The 18,336-nt window shown below is 32.1% G+C and overlaps 2 protein-coding genes across 5 annotated transcripts in view; one reads left to right on the top strand and one right to left on the bottom strand.

Annotated features, from left to right (window-relative positions):
* The window catches only part of LOC139514365 (E3 ubiquitin-protein ligase UBR2-like), a 61,347-nt gene extending 54,921 nt beyond the window's left edge, over positions 1 to 6,426 (bottom strand). For both annotated transcript variants that reach the window (XM_071303486.1, XM_071303485.1), the window contains exons 1-4: positions 6,301 to 6,426; positions 2,870 to 3,132; positions 2,344 to 2,422; positions 139 to 249 (exon numbers count right to left, since the gene is read on the bottom strand). In XM_071303486.1, coding sequence (XP_071159587.1) covers positions 139 to 249; positions 2,344 to 2,422; positions 2,870 to 3,132; positions 6,301 to 6,357 — 510 coding nt within the window. In that variant the 5' untranslated portion in view covers positions 6,358 to 6,426. The remainder of the gene's footprint in view (positions 1 to 138; positions 250 to 2,343; positions 2,423 to 2,869; positions 3,133 to 6,300) is intronic.
* A 29-nt stretch (positions 6,427 to 6,455) lies between these two features.
* Positions 6,456 to 12,960, top strand: LOC139514366 (uridine diphosphate glucose pyrophosphatase NUDT14-like). Of its 3 annotated transcripts, XM_071303490.1 has the most exons (6): positions 6,459 to 6,615; positions 7,240 to 7,283; positions 7,805 to 7,848; positions 9,787 to 9,851; positions 10,947 to 11,160; positions 12,602 to 12,960. In XM_071303490.1, exons 3-6 carry the CDS (start codon positions 7,832 to 7,834, stop codon positions 12,843 to 12,845), a joined length of 540 nt encoding a protein of 179 aa, XP_071159591.1. In that variant the 5' UTR covers positions 6,459 to 6,615; positions 7,240 to 7,283; positions 7,805 to 7,831; the 3' UTR covers positions 12,846 to 12,960. The 3 variants fall into 3 exon arrangements, with proteins under 3 accessions (XP_071159589.1, XP_071159588.1, XP_071159591.1); XM_071303488.1 differs by lacking the exon at positions 7,805 to 7,848 and having other exon boundaries at positions 6,456 to 6,615; XM_071303487.1 differs by lacking the exon at positions 7,240 to 7,283 and having other exon boundaries at positions 6,457 to 6,615.
* The last annotated feature ends 5,376 nt before the right edge of the window (positions 12,961 to 18,336 follow it).

Raw genomic sequence — 18,336 nt, 5'->3', positions numbered from 1 at the left:
CACAAGCTAATACATTATTGACACCATCACTGGAAACAGCACACCTATTTATAAATCAGTTTTTGACTTAGTAAATGAGAGAGAAGATTTGGAGGATGATACATCCTTGACAATATTACAGTAAGAACAAGAACAAACCTGATCCGACATTGGTTTTGTTTTAGCATCATGTATTTCACAGTAAGGATCACTTTTCCATGCCTCTACATCACCACAATCACAGTATCCTCCTCCTCCGGATGTACTCATCTGTCAAAAAAAACATCAACCATTATTTCCAAAGTTACATGTATGTACTGCATGTGTTTATGTTCTGTAACATCCTCATAATTTAATCTGGTAACAAAAGTACACAGAGACTGGATTGCTATAGGTATTATATGATATCAAAACAGTCTTACTGTGGATTCATTCACTTTAGTGGGTACCAATTTTCGTGGATTAAGGAAAACTAACATGTCTATGGATATTCAATTTTGTGGTTTTGCCGATTCTACTTACAATCCTATAGAAAATATATGATTGGTTGAACATTTGATTTCATGGTTACTCCTGTACCAACGAAATCCGTGAAAACTAATATCCAAACAAAGCATAATGAGTCGGCAGTATATTCCAAATCACCACAAATCACCCTTTGATTTACTTAACACCAGTCATAGTGATTTTAACACCTTGTGTGTACTATGAAACAATAGTAAAGTTTAAGTTGAGGTTCAATGAACAAATGATTTTTCAATTAGCTAAATATTCTACCTTTGATCCAAGCAGTTGATAAGTTACAACCATGAAAATCAGACTTGTTTCTTGTGCATATCATATAGAAATTTTAATTGTCTTATAAGCTATTTATTGGTTATTCAATTTATAGATTATACTATTTATTAGATTAGAAAATGAAAGAAACTAAAAGTATTTTAGCTATTCATAAGAATTTACTATAAAAAAAAAATTGAGCTACTGTAAGAAAGTAATAAAAAAGTGTGAAGAAGCATTTATTAGAACAAAGCTTTAAAATGTATTCTTATGATGGAATTGTAAATCATATTTATACCTCACAAAGAGATTGGGCTTTGTTTAACTTAGTAACAATTATCAGGTTGTTTGCATATTGACATTGTAAAATATTAACTACATTGTACAAGTGAAGTCACAATATGAAGCTTTTTGTCAAGTGTGCACAGAGAAAAAGTTCAAAAAGTCTTCATATTGTGTCCAGCAGTTGATATTTTACCATATAAATATGCAGACAACAAGATAATTAATTTGCATACTAGAAACAGTTTTTTTCTTTGTTTGACCAGCAAACCGGAAGAAGACTTGATAAGTTCAGGTCAAACTTGTCAATGTCAGTTCATACATATTATGACGTTGCTGATACATGCAGTTAGTTTTTAAGGTTGGGTCAATGTATTTGACGTAAAAAAAACAACCTATGAATTGATATGCAATTCTATTAAGGCCTGAACAGAGTGATTCAGACAGTGGGACGGCCATTAAACTGTAATAATCAATTGTAAAGGGTTGACTTATCAGATTTGCTTGAAATATAAATATCAACAAACAAAGAGACAAAAAGAGTTGATTTAAAAGTAATAACAGTTACCTAAAGCTTATTCAAAACCTTAACAGCTGCATGAAGCTGTTTGAACCAATCAAACATTCATTATATAAATAAGCTTGAAGTAAAATTTAAAAAAAAAAAGATTCTTAGATCTTACCACATGAATCTGTAATTGAACATGAAACCGTTTTACAATATATTTCTCAAAAATAAACACAATTAAACATTTTCAACGCCATTTAGTATACCTACATTTAGATAAAATGTCAGTTAGTTATATAATCAAAGTAAAAAAACAAACAAACACAAAACAGCAGCAATCCCAGCTCTGATGCTATGTCACTTGATAATTGGTTAAATATAATGTCACATTGCGACTGTGCATTTAGCTATCATTCAATTGATTTAGTGATTTATTACAGTTGTTTTTAAAATATGCATCAAAATCGCAAGCAAGTCGTAATATAACTTATAAAATCCTATGTATTAAAAGCACCAAAATGTAACAATGAAAAGCTTAAAGACAGTAAGCATTATAGTCTTATACAAGGTTAACCAATTTTCCTAAATCTAACATTTTGTTTACAAAATATGTAAGTATCAACTATTTTACACCAAATATTCAAAAAAATATCTTTTTTTAGATTTGAATTTTTTAACTTTCTAATTTTGAAAACATTTAACATTTGATAAGGCTGAGTTTGTGAGTTCCCATTTTTTTTTTCAATTTGTTATATGCTTAGTCATCATGGAGTCTATAGACTATACCAATTTCTTACCTTATATCTATGTTTCTTGTGAGCACTTTTTTGGAAACAGTCAATACACAATACACAAGTATTATCATTGGCACAGTCCCTGTAAATATACATAAACCATACATGACATGAATGCAAGGGTCTGTAAACACTCATATTTGCCACTCAAGTCCTAATCAGAAAGACCAATGACATCAAATGGTGTCTTAAACATATTAAATTTAGGTTATGAAACAGAATGTGCAGAAATAATTTCGGTTACTTCATTAACATCATATTTATTTATCGACATCAAGAATTAGTTTTTGCTAATGCTTTTTAGTTTATAAAACTGTGACGTCATTGCAATAATGTATGATTATCTGAAGGGCCCTCTGAATTACAATTTAAATTGTTCAAGATGATGTTGGCTAATGATTGCTTAACACTTTTAGTCTGTGTTCACACCTGACAGGAAAGTGTAGTAATCAATGTCAGAACTAATATTATGATGAAACTTTTTCGAAATTTACAAGGGTGTCTTTTACGTTATATCATTAATATATACCTGCATGAGTAGGTTGGTTCACCATTTTTAAATACTTTGCCACAGAGTTGAGACGGTTGATCCTTTTCTTTTAAAGACTTGAGGATTGTTTCAGGGTCACCATTACACAAGAAATGTTCCATAGGCCGCAAGAGAAATTTCTCTGCCAGTCTATCTTCCTTGCTGGACTCATAGTTATTGGCAAAGACAACTAAAGCAAATGTTTTCCAGTGTTTCTGTAGAGCTGAAAGTAGATTTCCTGATCTACACTGCAGGTTCCATTCCTGAAATAAAATTGAATCTGTCTAAATGATGTTCAATGGCTTATTAAGGCACTGGGCAGCATACATGTAATCTATGATTATAGTATGACCATCTTATATAAATTATAATAAGATAATTAAGATTCATGGGTGTCCCTCCACTATTAACATTTATCAAGCATCTTAGTGATCATCATTGTGCAGGATAAACTAGAAATAATGTTTGTTTTATAAGTACTTAATCACAATTCCCTAATGACAGCAGTGCTGATTGTCAATTATGAGAATTTAATTTGCTGAATAATTTGTACAATATAGTATTACAGTTTTTTAACCACTGACTCAACATTGGAAGGGAAGTAACGATGCCCATAAACGCACGAATGATGTTCACTAAAACCCAGACTTTATGACAGAAATGCATCGAATTCGAATGTTGTGTATTGATTGGCACTGATTTTTGAACTTGACCAAAACATTGCTGATATAAACCTATGATATATCAGTGCTCTAGCTAGAATTCAAAAGGGGCAGGGTGCCAGTGGAGGGCAGGGCACTTTTTTATGATAGGAGAAGGCACTGCTCATTTCTTTTGTCTACGTCCCTACGTGTATCACGAGTTCACATATTTTTTTACTGTATATATTGTCAATAAAGATGCATAAGTTGTTGTTATGATTATTTATTCTATAAAATTTGCATAAGAAAAGTCATTCATACTACATGTTCATATAACATGGCAATACACATTCATACTATTAACCAAAAGAGGCAAAATAAACTTACTATTCTCCCCCACCCCCTCTCCTTCCAAAAAGAAAGAACATAAACTAAACATCTCATAGTTTACCATACATGTACATGACAGAGTAGTTGTATTTCAAAATTTTCATCTAGAGCTTGGCCCTTAAAACTTTTTCTTTGTTTGTGTTTAGGAATATATTATTTAGTGTAACTTCATCATGTTGATTTGTAGTTTAACTACACACTTCCATTTTTGTAAGTTGATAGCTTGACACCATACAAACAATTATTTATACATATTTCTTAATTGAAAATGTATAAAACATGGATTGCCAAAAGTATGATTATCAAAAATAAATTGCAATATATTTTTTTTGTATGTTCAAAGACAGTTAATATCCTTAAGGTAACATTCTTATATAATTTTGTATTCAATTGGTTATTTTTTCCTATTTTTAGTGCTAGATAATATTTTAGGAGCACAATTTTGTAATAAGCTTTTTCAGGGGAAGTAACTCCAAAATTAATTTCCAACATGTTTACGTCTACTTGTCGCTCACAAGTTGAGATGGACGATGTTTCTGTGAAGGCAAAGTTGATTACCGGTACTTCAATTCAATTCTAAATTCATGAAAGTCTACATTCATACACTCTTCCATTGTGACTTGGAGATCGAAAAGAAAAGCAGACACATTCATCATATTTATGACAAAAAGGTACATTGTCTTAATGAAATTACCTAGTAATTAACACCTTTGAAGTCTTATCCACAATTATTGATTGTAATGACATGATTAACCTCGTTACCTGGGGGCAATCACCAGGTGTCATATATGTAATGTAACTTCTGATAAGAAATCGATGAAACAAAAGGCAATTTTACCAAAACGGCACAAGGGTGTTTCAGAAAACGGCGTCAGGGCAGAAGGGCGCGGCTGAAGGCACACAGGGCGCGGCTTAGGGCACCCAGGGCGCGGCGCCCTTCTATTTTGGGCTAACGAGACCACTGTATATGTTTCAAATGAAGGACGCCTCCGGGTGCAGGAATTTCTCGCTACAATACATTGAAGACCTGTTGGTGACCTTCTGCTGTTGTTTTTTTCTATGGTTGGGTTGTTGTCTCTTTGGCACATTCCCCATTTCCATTCTCAATTTTATGTATTTAGCATGAATTGTACATACAAATGTATGTGAGTGCTAACAAGATTAGGGGTGGGTCTTTTCACCACCGAACACCACCGCACACACCAAAAAACCACCAACCACTAAGAAAAACTTTGATATTATACAATAAAACAATAAAATAAATCAAATTACATATATTTAATCAATTTTTAGATTTTTATGGGCATCATTTTTATGTTAAAATAGATATTAAATATAAGGAAAAACGTCTCCGGATTCATCACTTTCTGGATTACATTGAGTGTGTTATAAAATTCAAATATATTCATAATTAGTAATCAGTTCAAGTATCCTCGATCTCTGTTCATTGGTTAGATTTTTAGATTTTTTTCTTTTATTATTATTGGTACAACTATTTTATAGAAAAGTTAGAAGAAGACAAATGGGAAAAAGTATATTTGAGGTATCCATGAGGGTCAGCAGAGTTCAAAAAGTGGGGTGTTGTACATGTAGACTCTTCCATTCTGTTTTCTGTAGATATTTGGACATGTAATCTTCTCATTTGTTGAATTAATAACTTGAATATTATATTTAATCCACATTGATAAGGATTAAAGACAAAATAATAAACTTATGGAGTGTTCGGTGGTGAAAAGACCTACCGATTTTAGACAGATGGTTGTTCGTTATTCCTATTCCCCCCCCAATGCATTGTGTGTGGGGCAAAACAATCATACAATATACAATGTAGTTAAACATAAGCTTGTTGGAGTTACTAAAACTGACTGTTAGATGCGTGCTTAACCAAAATTTTATTAACATGTTTTGCAAGATTGACAATTTGTATGGCCAGGTGGCATGTGCGGTGATGTGTATTTTTGGATTGAAGAATCAAAAATGTTCCAAACAATATGAAATAAATTTGTCCTTTGCAATAAAAATCCAAATATAATCATTGATAAATATATTATTTCAGCCCTATAACATACATTTCATAGCATATGTTGAACCCATGTGTACAATCTGAATATGTATGCATAGCATGAAAAAAATGGTTTGTTTAAAGTGCCTACAGCAAAGAACTTTGCTAGCCTTTTAAGACCAAAATTTGAGGCTTGAGTGTTCAAGGTTTTTACTGTTAATTCTTCTCTACCACAGTACACATATATTGACAGATAAAAAAAAATAACAAAATTATACAAGGTATCTTGTTTGTGTGCCAACTGCGCAAATCTCGGAAAACATATACTTTGAAACGATATATAGATTAACAAGAATATTGAATGAATAAATTATGACTTTTTAAACAGCAATACATACCTTTAACAGTGTATTTTGACAAAATTCTGGTGCTTGTAAAGGTAATTTCAACGCCATTTTCCCATTATTTTGACAGGATATCGTTACAACGAAACTTGGTAATTGAGGCGCTTGGAATTTTCATGTAAACTCGGTACTCGACAAACACTGAACTGATCATGATAAAGTACATATGCACTGGGAAACTGAAAGTAGACCACTTCAGCACTTTTTATATAAGCAATACTTTGAAATATGGATAAAATATCAGATGTCACAATTGCTGATTGCGAAAAATCAACATATATCAAACCACTAAGACTGACATATCAACAGGTACTAATGACATCAGACAAATATTCATTATAGTGTGAAAAGAAAATTGCAAACAATGAACATTATAGACATTTTATAACTGATTTCCTCTTACAATCTTACACTTACCTGCAAGACTTATTTTTGTCATTCCCATTCATGTTTGTTTATGCACATTGGATATTATTACTATGTTGGTCAGGCACGCTGAAGGGGTCGTTGTCAGCCTGGGTACTCCATCAACGTACCCAGGGTACTTTTATAATAATATTTTGGACCCTGGGTACCATGTTATATTATGATGGTACCCTGGGTATCATATAAAATTATAAACGTACCCTGATGTATATATTCAGTCGAGACTTTGCCCTAAAATTTAGTGTGGGCTCCTAAAATTTCTGCTTTTCTTGTATAGAACTATATTTTTATTGGCTACAAAAACTAAGCTGTGGGCTACCATTGCCAAAACCTTCACTTCATTCCCTGAACAATAGTGCCTGTGATGGTGAGATATATGTAGTATGTTTGCAACAGAACTTATCATTAAAATTGTATAGCATTTTAATCTACCAAAATTTTAGTAAGATAACTTATATTAATATGATGACGAAAGGTTCTCAAATAATATTATATTATATTTGGTAGAATTTAAAGAAAAAGACAGTAGATTTAATATGGGACCATGAAGAGTAAGTTACTGTACTCCTTCATTTGCTACTTGTATATAGTTTAGAAATGTGAAAAACAAATCAAAATTATTCATTTAATTGCTGACTTTATTGATCAGTAATGTTCCCTTAATTTGGTATTAGATTAAAGAAAAATAACTACTCTTAACCTGGAATCAATGTAGCATAGCATCCTACTTGGTTTTCAGTCATGAAACAAACAGGTGCTCTACATGGTTGGAGAATAATTTTGTTATTTAAGACACTTTTTAATGAGCTCTCCACTTAAAAGTAAAGTATTGTGGGTCATTATTATATATGTCAGATACATGTAAAAGCATTTGACAAGGCAGGCAATGCAAGCTCCTTAAAACATTTTATGTTTTACTTCAGTAAACATGTATGCAATGTAGGGAATGACGGATAATATTTTGATAGATTACACAATATCTCTTTAAGAATACATCATAAATAATCTTAATGTCTTTTATACAAATTACATGAGTTGAGTAACAATATTATGTTTGTTTATATTTGTTTAGAATGGAATAAAAAAGATTTGGGATGCAATGAAAGTTCATGATAGGTAGGGATTATTACAATAGCTCTTCATTTTATTTCTAGAAAACCTGTATTTATAAACTCTGCAAGTTTTGCATTAAATTGAAAAATACAGTTAAAATTATTCTCAGAAATCAGGCCTCGACAATAACGCTTGTCCGATTGTCCGGAACCAGAGGTAAAAAAGGTCGGACAAGTAAAAGCTATACCAAGCTTGTCCGATGGGACAAGTAGAATCATTCTGCAGAAAATAAATTTTAATCCAACTTTGATGAACAAAGTATAATTATTAACAAAAAAACAAGAAAAGAAGATTTGTTTGACATCTTTCCTTTTTAAACTGAAACTAATTGAAACTTTTTATTTTTCAGTCGAATAATAAAATTAGACCCCTCAGACTTGCAATCGATAATTGAAACTGGTTCTTTGTCAAGTACTTTTAACAGGTAAAAAGCACACTTTTCTCGGTAACCAGTCTTACCGATCAAATTCAACCATGGGCATTTTAGATAAGGTAACTTTAAAAGACAGTTCGTCACCAGCTCGGAAATGATTGGGCTCCAAGTTTAATAGACAGTTGGGCACTGTAGGAGACATATTTCATAAACATGATTAATAGACAGTTTGGCAAGGCAGTAGACATTTCTGGACCAAGACAAATCAGAACTTCTTTTCCTACCTTATTTTGTTACTCTATAATAATTAATACCGATGTCCATAACGTATTTTTTAAATAAGAATGAGGAAATTATTTACCATAAAAATCATCAAATCATTTTTGATCTTTATGTAGAAAAAACAATACCAATGCAATGCAGTGACCTATAAGTGTTAATTTCTGTGTCATTTGGTCTTTTGTCTAATTAACAATCATGCCTCATATTCTTTTTATTGATTGCATTTGAATAAACTTTTTTCAACTTTTAAAAAAATAGAATAAAACTCCAATGAGTGTACATTTAGAGGCCAATCAGATGGTGCCTCGTGTGCAAAGTATGATGAGACTTTAGCATTGATAAAAACTAGAATCTAAGTCCTGTGAATCAACTCAATTCAGTTGTTCATGGCTCATATCTTTTAAAAGTATTTCAAAGGATATAAATCAAATTCTGTTCAATTTTTTTTTAATTCATTTTGTTCCTTGAATCAACTTGAAATGCAAAAAAAGGTTAATATTTAGATTTGTTTTGGACAAGTTACAATTTCATTCGGACAAGTAAGTTTTGGTATGTACTTGTCCTACTGGACAAGTTGAAAAAAAAGTTATTGTAGAGGCCTGGAAATGTGAATATTTTTCTTTTTATATGGTTCTTTTTGTAAATTTGTTGTGTAAAAGTGTCGACCGAAGTACGTTTTGTATAAAGTGAGAAAGCACTTCATTCTAAAAATGTGTGCACAATCAATGCTATTACCACCCTATAAAATTACTTAAAGAAAGAAGCATTCAATACTAATAATTACATTTTTTTGGCAGGACAATAAAAACATGTTTTCTATCAAGTTTATCTTTTATTTACCTGTGTCATAATGAAAGTTACATTTCATTTTGTAATGAAGGTTGATTTCAGAATGACATGAGATAGATATTAGCCAATCATAATAACATATTATAATGAAACATACATGAAATGTGATTATTTTGTAATAAAATCTTAAAACATTTCATTGACTTGTTGTATCATAGGAGAGGCTGTGGGTAGACATTTTGTTTTGTCTAAAACAACCTGTGATCTTGCTTCTTTTTTTTGGACAAATTATGCCAATATTTTAGAAAATATAGCAAAATATTTACACCATCATCAGAATTAGAACAATTTCTAAGTCAAATTTTATCCAATAAATATCATTACAATGAAGAATTGAAATAGTTTATGTCAAACGTTTGATTTTTATGGTATGCTTGTTGGAAAAGTTAACAACATAGTTGTTCATGTTATAAAGCAGTATAATGATTTTTTTCCAGTGTTGTGATCCTCATCTACAATGTAACAAGACATGTCTTGGTGTTTGTTAAACAGTTCAGACCTGGTAATATGTTTGTACATTTAATCACATTTAAATTTAATTTAATTGAATAAATCTCAGACACAAAAAGTAGATAATGATATGAATTTTCTTCTTAATCATACTTTCAAGTGGACAAAATTTTCCAGAACCTATACCCAAACAAAAGCGTTGGATAAGTATTGAAATTGGTCATAATTTAAAATTTTGAACTGATTTTTCATTGAGGTGATTCTTAATTTTTAATGCATTGACTAAGAGATTACTGAGTTATCTCCCATTGTACAATATGTATTAAGTGTTTGTTTTATAATATTTTGGGGCTTTTTTTAGCTAACTATATGAAAATTTAATGAACGGTTCATATCAGCATCATTGAAGGAGACTTTGCAAATAACACAATTGAAGATTTTTACACGAGTTTAAGCCTTTTGAGAAATAAAGATATGCATTGATTTAATCTGTAAAGTTGATTGATTTAAGCAAAGTTTAACAGTTGGTTCTTGCAAACTGAAACATGAATGTCTCCTCTGTTTATCAAGACTTTTTTCAATCTAATATGCCAGACAATTATTTTCTTACTTATATGTACCATTGGTTGAACATCATGAACATTATATGCAGATTTTTCTTTTTACATGTCAATATACAATGTATCCTTTTGAAAATATCAGAACAGCCCTTTTTGACCTAATTAAATTTGTATTCATGTATAAAGGTAAAATACATAAAGTTGTATTTATAACTGTTATTTTTGTCGAAAATGTTGCCAGTGTATCTTAGATTGAAAGCATCATGAAATTAACAAAGAATTGATCTCAAAAAAACATTTCAGGGGTCATATTCAAATTTTTAAAAACAAATAAAAAATTAAGCTTTATACATTGAAATAATTTGATGTTGTGTCAGCCTTAAAATATTAAAATAATTTCTGTAGAAATGGTGTCTATACTCCATTTTAAGTTTGAAATTTCATACTTTTAGAGGTGTTGTGTGATTACTTTTTTCCTTATCTTTGAAATACAAAGTAGTGAAAATGTAGAATTTTGAAACTCTATTTCATGCAAAGCTGTATATTTGATGAGAAGGAATTTATATCTTGTTGTGTATCTTTTTCAGCTGTATACTTGTGCAGTTCCAAAGTGTCAGAAGTGGAGGGACAACGGGTTATTAAACATGAGGAAAATCCACCTAATTTAGGTTTAACCTATGAACTTTGTGCGGGTATCGTAGATAAAGATACCAGTTTGGAACAAATAGCTCAGGGAGAGGTATTGGAGGAGTGTGGGTATAAAGTGCCTCTAGATAAACTAGAAAGAATGTGCTCTTGTAGGTTAGTGTTTAATAATATTTTGGAATAACAAATTCAATTTTAACAAAAGATACTAATGTCAAGTGGCATGTTATATATTCATTATAACCAAAGGATTGAAATATGGATAAACATAAAATGTATAAAATCAAAAGAGCCTAGTAAGATGTCTGAGTCATCTTTGCAATTGGGAATTGCAACCTTACTTTTCAGTTCTTCAAGCTAAATATATATTTGACCCTTAAAAATTATTATATGACCGCAAATTTTTTGGGGGATCGTATCATGGTATGATGTTGTCTTCGTCATCTACATCGTCGTTCGAAGACACATTGGTTTCTGGACAATAACTTTAGTTTAAGTGAATGGATCTCTATGAAATATTTTAAGAAGGTACAATACCACAAAAGGAAGGTAGGGATTGATTTTAGGGGATGATGATCCCAACTGTTTAGGAATTAGGGGCCCAAAATAAGCATTTTTCTAGTTTCAGGATAATAACTTGTGTTTAAAAGAGGGACGAAAGATACTAAAGGGACAGTATAAGTATTTCGATTGCTCTGAAATTATACCACAATTAGAAGGTTGGGAATCATTTTAGGGGTCATGGGGCCTAAAGTTTAGGAATTAAGGGCCAAAATGGGGCTAAAAACAAGCATTTTTATAGTTTCCAGACAATAACTTGTGTGTAAGTGTAATTATCTCTCTGACATTGTACCACAAGGTTCCATATCTCAATGGGAATTCTGGGATTGAGTTTGGGGTTAATTGCCTTAAACATGTAGGAATAAGGGACCAAAAACGTGCCAAAAACAAGCATTTTACTAGTTTCCAGACAATAACTTGTGTTTAAGTGTATGGATCTCTCTGAAATTGTACTACACGGTTCCATACTATAAAGGAAAGGCTGGGATTGAGTTTTAAGGTTATTACTCCAAGGGGTGTTTCAAAAAGTTGGGGCAGGGGAGGGGGGATTTTTTTTCCAAATTTTTAAGGGGATTCATACTTTTTTTTTCACATTTTGTTTTGTTGGTATTGCGCAATAGATTTGTATGATCATTGACCACATTTATATTGTGTAAGAAACCTATCTTATGTCATAATATTTGTCACAATCCAAATTCAGACAGTATCAAGCTTGAACATTGTGTCCAAATTTGCCCCAACTGTTCAGGGTTTGACCTCTGCGGTCGTTTCAGGCTGCCCTCAGCAAAGCATTTTATTTAACTTATTATGATTGTAACTTACCAAGTTTTAGCATGACAGACATCACATGTTAGTAAAGGAGCAGAAAGTGCTTACTCTTCTGGAGCTGCTGAATACTTTCACAGTTTTTTGGAGTTCATTTGCTTGATATTTATTTGTGATGCCCAGTCTACAATTTGTTCTGGGGATATGTTTCATGTCGGTACAGTTGTGGTCAAACTAATTCAAGATAATTGTATATCATTGTCTTTTTTAGAGGTGGTGTTGGAACTAGTGGAGCTTTACAAACTATGTACTTTGCTGAAGTGACAGATGCCATGAGGGTATCTCAAGGAGGAGGAGTAAAGGAAGAGGGAGAAATGATAGATGTTGTAGATATACCTGTTTCAGAAGCTATGGACTTTGTCATGGATGATAATGTTAACAAACCTGTAGGAATGATGTTTGCTGTATTATGGTTCTTTCAGCATAAAAATAAACATTATTCCTCGAAAATTTGACCAACAAACTGTCATAGGTTATAATGAGAATTCTACAAACCAACTACTTTAATGCAAATCCTCTTTGTTTCTTTATAAATGTGTTTTATTGAATAAAGGCAGCATTTTATATTGATTTTACAAGTTATGGATCTTTGGTTAAATTAACATAAAATGTCATAATTTTCATGAATTATTACTCAGTGAAAAACCTTTACATATGTCTATGACAGTTTCTTTTTTCTCCATTGTTCATGCAAACAGATTTGTTTTACAGCTTCTTGCCCCTCCACAGTTAAGTGGGCATTAAGTGTTACCCTTGTCATTCTTTATGTATGTCCATATGTTCCTATGGGCTGTGGAAATTTAAGCAATGATATTGTCTTTCTTTCTATTACTCAATTGCCTCTGTGATATCCACATTTTTGGTAGCGAGATTGATATAACATATAGATGGATGGTCACTAATCTCTAGGGGCGTTTATTATATACTATAGGCCAGTACATGTATTAGGAAGTTTTAAAGAATGTTAGTTCAAACCCTCTTGCTTGCACTTAAACAACAGCAACAACTTATATGGTATTGGTAGAGTCATGTCAGCATCTCCATCAACTATCAAGTGTTCCAAAGAATGTGAAATACCACTATATTTATATATAAGAATGAGGAGATATGGAACGATTGCAAATACCACAATAATTGATATATGACAATAAAGGACTGTGGTATAAATGCCAATGGGAGAACCATCTGTCAAAGTGTAAATAAAAACAGTTCACAATACAGTATTCAACAAGGACAACCATCATGGCATAAGACATACACACCGGGTGAGATCCTCCATCATATCTGAGTAGTAATGATACATTTTCTACTAAATATTGTCTGCTCTAACAGCTACTGAAGATTTGATGGAAAAAGTATATTTCTTTTAATGTTCCGATATTCATATGCAAGTAGGTAGTAACCAAAAGCCATATGGCTTATGTTAAGACAACTGTAATCAATAGAAACAACAAGAGTAGAACCACACTGAAGAGTACTTTAACCAAAACAAGAGGGTTGATTCAAGTGTGTTGTGGCACTGTTATATTGCTGAAAAATACTGAAAAATTATGTTAAATCAAATTCAGTGATGTCATTATTCAAGAATACTGGAAGATGTTGCTATAAGAAATGGAACGTATCCTTGACACATATATTCTTTAACCTTTAATAAAACCACAGTAGTGTGTAAAACTCAACTTTATCATTTAGAATTCTTGTTTCAACAGCTTCTTTGTAAATCAACCTATATTCAAAACAATTGTAGAATCTGGATGATTTATAGCATGAAATATTGTAAAGAAACCTGTCTATTGAAGATAGATTATTGACCTCTAGATATTTTGTTGCTGTGTCTAGTTGACATACACCCTACATCTCTTTTAAACAATTCTGATTGGTAGCACAAGCCTTGGAATATTATATCAACTTGGAGGAATATAAGTAATTCATATGCAAGAGCTGCTGAATAATTGCTACATAAGAAGGAAAAATCATGATAGGAAAATTAAAGTCATTTATTTTGTTGTTAAGCTAGGTCCTCTGACAACCTTCATTGTCAATTTAGAACAAAGTTTTGTAAACAAGAAATTTATAGAAAATGACCACTTAATTGATATTTATGTCAACACCGAAGTGTTGAATACTGGGTTGGTGATACCCTCGGGGACGAAACGTCCACCAGCAGTGGCATCGACCCAGTGGTGTAAATAGTTATTAAAGGTACCAGGATTATAATTTAGTACGCAAGACGCACGTTTCGTCTACATAACACTCACCATTGACGCTCATATCAAAATATTTATAAAGCCAAACAACTTGTCAAGTACAAAGTTGAAGAGCATTGAGGAACAGTTGTGCCAAATACGGCTAAGGTTATCATGTTTTAAACAGGAAATTTATAGAAAATGACCACATTGTATTGATATTCATGTGACTACTGCCTGGGCTTGTGATTCCCTCGGGGACGAAACGTGCACCAGCAGTGGCATAGACCCAGTGGTGTTAATAGTTATCGAAGGTACCAGGATTATAATTTAGTACGCCAGACGCACGTTTCGTCTACATAAGACTCACCAGTGACGCTCATATCAAAATATTTATAAAGCTAAAACAAGTACAAAGTTAAAGAGCATTGAGGATCCCAAATTCCAAAAGTTGTGCCTAATACGGCTAAAGAAATCATGCCTGGAATAAGAAAATCCTTAGTATTTCGAAAAATTCAAAGTTTTGTTAACAGGAAATTTATAGAAAAAATGACCACATTATCGATATTCATGTCAACACCGAAGTGTTGACTACTTGGCTGGTGATACCCTCGAGGACGAAACGCCCACCAGCAGTGGCATCGACCCAGTGGTGTAAATAGTTATCAAAGGTACCAGAATTATAATTTAGTATGCCAGGCGCGCGTTTTGTCTACATAAGGTGTCAGACCACCAATAAAAAATCCCTATCTGTTCAACCAAATTTTGCAATTTTCACAGCTTTCTAAATATTTTACCTTAAGTTTAACTTCATAGAAACCAGGTATATCCTAATTGTACATGTATCAGCTTTCTAAATGCCAATTTTCACCATACCTTTAAAGCCTTCTAATAAAATAACTGACCATCAAACAGAGGTACTTCAAAACAAAAACCTGGTTTTCTGGAAATCTAAAATTAGTATACTATGGAGCGCATTAATCCTCAATTTTTAATGCAAACTCATAGACAAGTAAATTTTGGCTCAAAATGATCTAGATATATTTCTCTTTCACCAAAAGTTTCATTTCTGCAAATTTTTTGGTTAGTTTAAGTAAACAAGGACATCAAATGCACTATTTTGTGTCAGAGTAGGGCTACTTTTACATACGTTCTAAATTGGAGGGAGTAATTGGTGGTCTGACACCTTAAGACTCATCAGTGACGGTCATATCAAAATATTTATAAAGTCAGACAAGTACAAAGTTGAAGAGCATTGAGGATTCAAAATTCCAAAAAGTTGTGCCAAATACGACTAAAGAAATCATGCCTTGGATAAGAAAATCCTTAGTATTACGAAAAATTTAAAGTTTTGTTAACAGGAAACTTATAGAAAAAATGACCACATTATCGATATTCATGTCAACACCGAAGTGTTGACTACTGGGCTGGTGATACCCTCTGGCACGAAACGTCCACCAGCAGTGGCATCGACCCAGTGGTGTAAATAGTTATCAAAGGTACCAGAATTATAATTTAGTATGCCAGACGCGCGTTTTGTCTACATAAAACTCAGCAGTGACGCTCATATCAAAATATTTATAAAGCCAGACAAGTACAAAGTTGAAGAGAATTGAGGATCCAAAATTCCAAAAAGTTGTGCAAAATACGGCTAAGGTAATCTATGCCTGGGATAAGAAAATCCTTAGCTTTAATATTTATATGTATATATTGAGATAAACACAGATGTGAAGTACCGTACCCGACCAAAGAACAGAAAACAGCGAAAGGCCATGCACCCGGATGCTGGCATGTTTAATTAACCACTAGATGTTGAAAAAAAATCACAACCATCCACAAAATAAGAAAAAAGTAATGGAAGTAATTTTTGGTATCGGTTTGTCATCCAAAATTTCTCAATTGAAGGTCGTTCCAACATTCCGATGATGTCACGTATTTATCTCATATTGGGAACTTCGATTTCGACAAGTGCTTAGGATTTCGGTCACTGTGTTCCAAGACTATTTCACTGGATGGGACATTTCAACGAATTGATGGAACATCTTTAAAAGCGAAATAAATGGAACGTTTTAGCGCCCATCAATAACCCTATTAGCATTAATTTTATACCATTTTAGCGAAATATACAAATAAATATCAATGTCTATTAAGCTATAGATTGTTAGTTTATTTGTACCTTCTTTACAAGATAAAATTGTATAGTAATGACTTTTTATACCCAGGCAACACAATATCTAAATGTCATATCCATTCATATGTAGTATTGAAAGTAAATACTGAATCTCATCTTTGAGGTCTGTGAACTCAACTGTTATCTGTTTTCTCTGGTCTGGTATAAAGCCACCAATATTATAGAGAAGATTACTAAATATAAAGAAAATATTTTGTGAATGGAAATATTTTAATGAAATCATTATACCAGAGACATATATATATATTTCAATACTTAGTCTATTCCATCGTGTATCTTTCCCCGGTATAGTGTAATTTTTCTCTTGGTTTGCATAAACAATATTGATTTTAAAGTTTAAATAAATGGTAGCATTCACCATTTATTTAAACATTAAAATTAATATTGTTTATGCAAACCAAGAGAAAAATAACAATTTACCGGGGAAAATTTAACTTGAACTTTAAATAAAACCAGCAATCTTTACTCTACTAAGTAAGTTTGTCGAGGCAAGGTTTTCATTAAAATTGACAATTGTGTAAAGACGTAGTAATAGTCTTATCTATAATTCTCTAAAATAATTGAATATAATTCTGTTTAATAACATTAACGGTACCAATTTTTCTGCACCAGATGCGCATTTCGACAAATAATGTCTCTTCAGTGATGCTCGTGGCCAAAATATGTAAAATCCAAAGCTTATATAAAAGATGTAGAGCTATAATCCAAAAGTTCCAAAAAAGTATAGCCAAATCCGTGAAAGGAATCAGAGCTTTGCATGAGGGAGATACATTCCTTAATTTATAATATTTTTTAACATTTTGTAACAGCAAACTAACTATTTCTATTGTTTCATTTTAAATTGGCAATTATAGACAGTGCAGACCATTATATTTGTAGTGTTTTGTGCTATTAAGTTGATCTTTCTTTTTAATTACATTCTTATTACAAGTACAGTTCTAGTTCTATTGTTTTACAATACTAGTATAGGGAAAATAAACTCATCATAGATACCAGAATTAAATTTTGTAATTACGCCAGACGCGCGTTTCGTCTACAAAAGACTCATCAGTGACGCTCGAATCCAAAAAGGTTAAAAAGGCCAAATAAAGTACGAAGTTGAAGATCATTGAGGACCAAAATTCCTAAAAGTTTTGCCAAATACAGCTAAGGTAATCTATTTCTGAGTTAGACACTCAAAAGTTTTGTAAACAGTTAATTTATAAATATGACCATATCTATGATAATTCATGTCAGCACAGCATTGCTGACTACTGGGCTGGTGATACCCTCGGGGAATTAAAACTCCACCAGCAGTGGCATCGACCCAGTGGTTGTAAATAAACTCATCATAGATACCAGGATTAAATTTGTAATTACGCCAAACGCGCGTTTCGTCTACAAAAGACTCATTAGTGAAGCTCGAATCCATAAAAGTTAAAAAGGCCAAATAAAGTACGAAGTTGAAGAGCATTGAGAACCTAAATTCCTTAAAGTTTTGCCATATACAGCTAAGTTAATCTATTCCTGAGGTAGAAAAGCCTAAGTATTTCCAAAATTCAAAAGTTTTGTAAACAGTTAATTTATAAA

The sequence above is a fragment of the Mytilus edulis genome, chromosome 3 (assembly GCF_963676685.1).
Source record: "Mytilus edulis chromosome 3, xbMytEdul2.2, whole genome shotgun sequence".
NCBI lineage: Eukaryota > Metazoa > Mollusca > Bivalvia > Mytilida > Mytilidae > Mytilus > Mytilus edulis.
The sequence above is the reverse complement of the archived record's forward strand: the minus strand, read 5'-3'. Positions and strand labels throughout refer to the sequence as shown.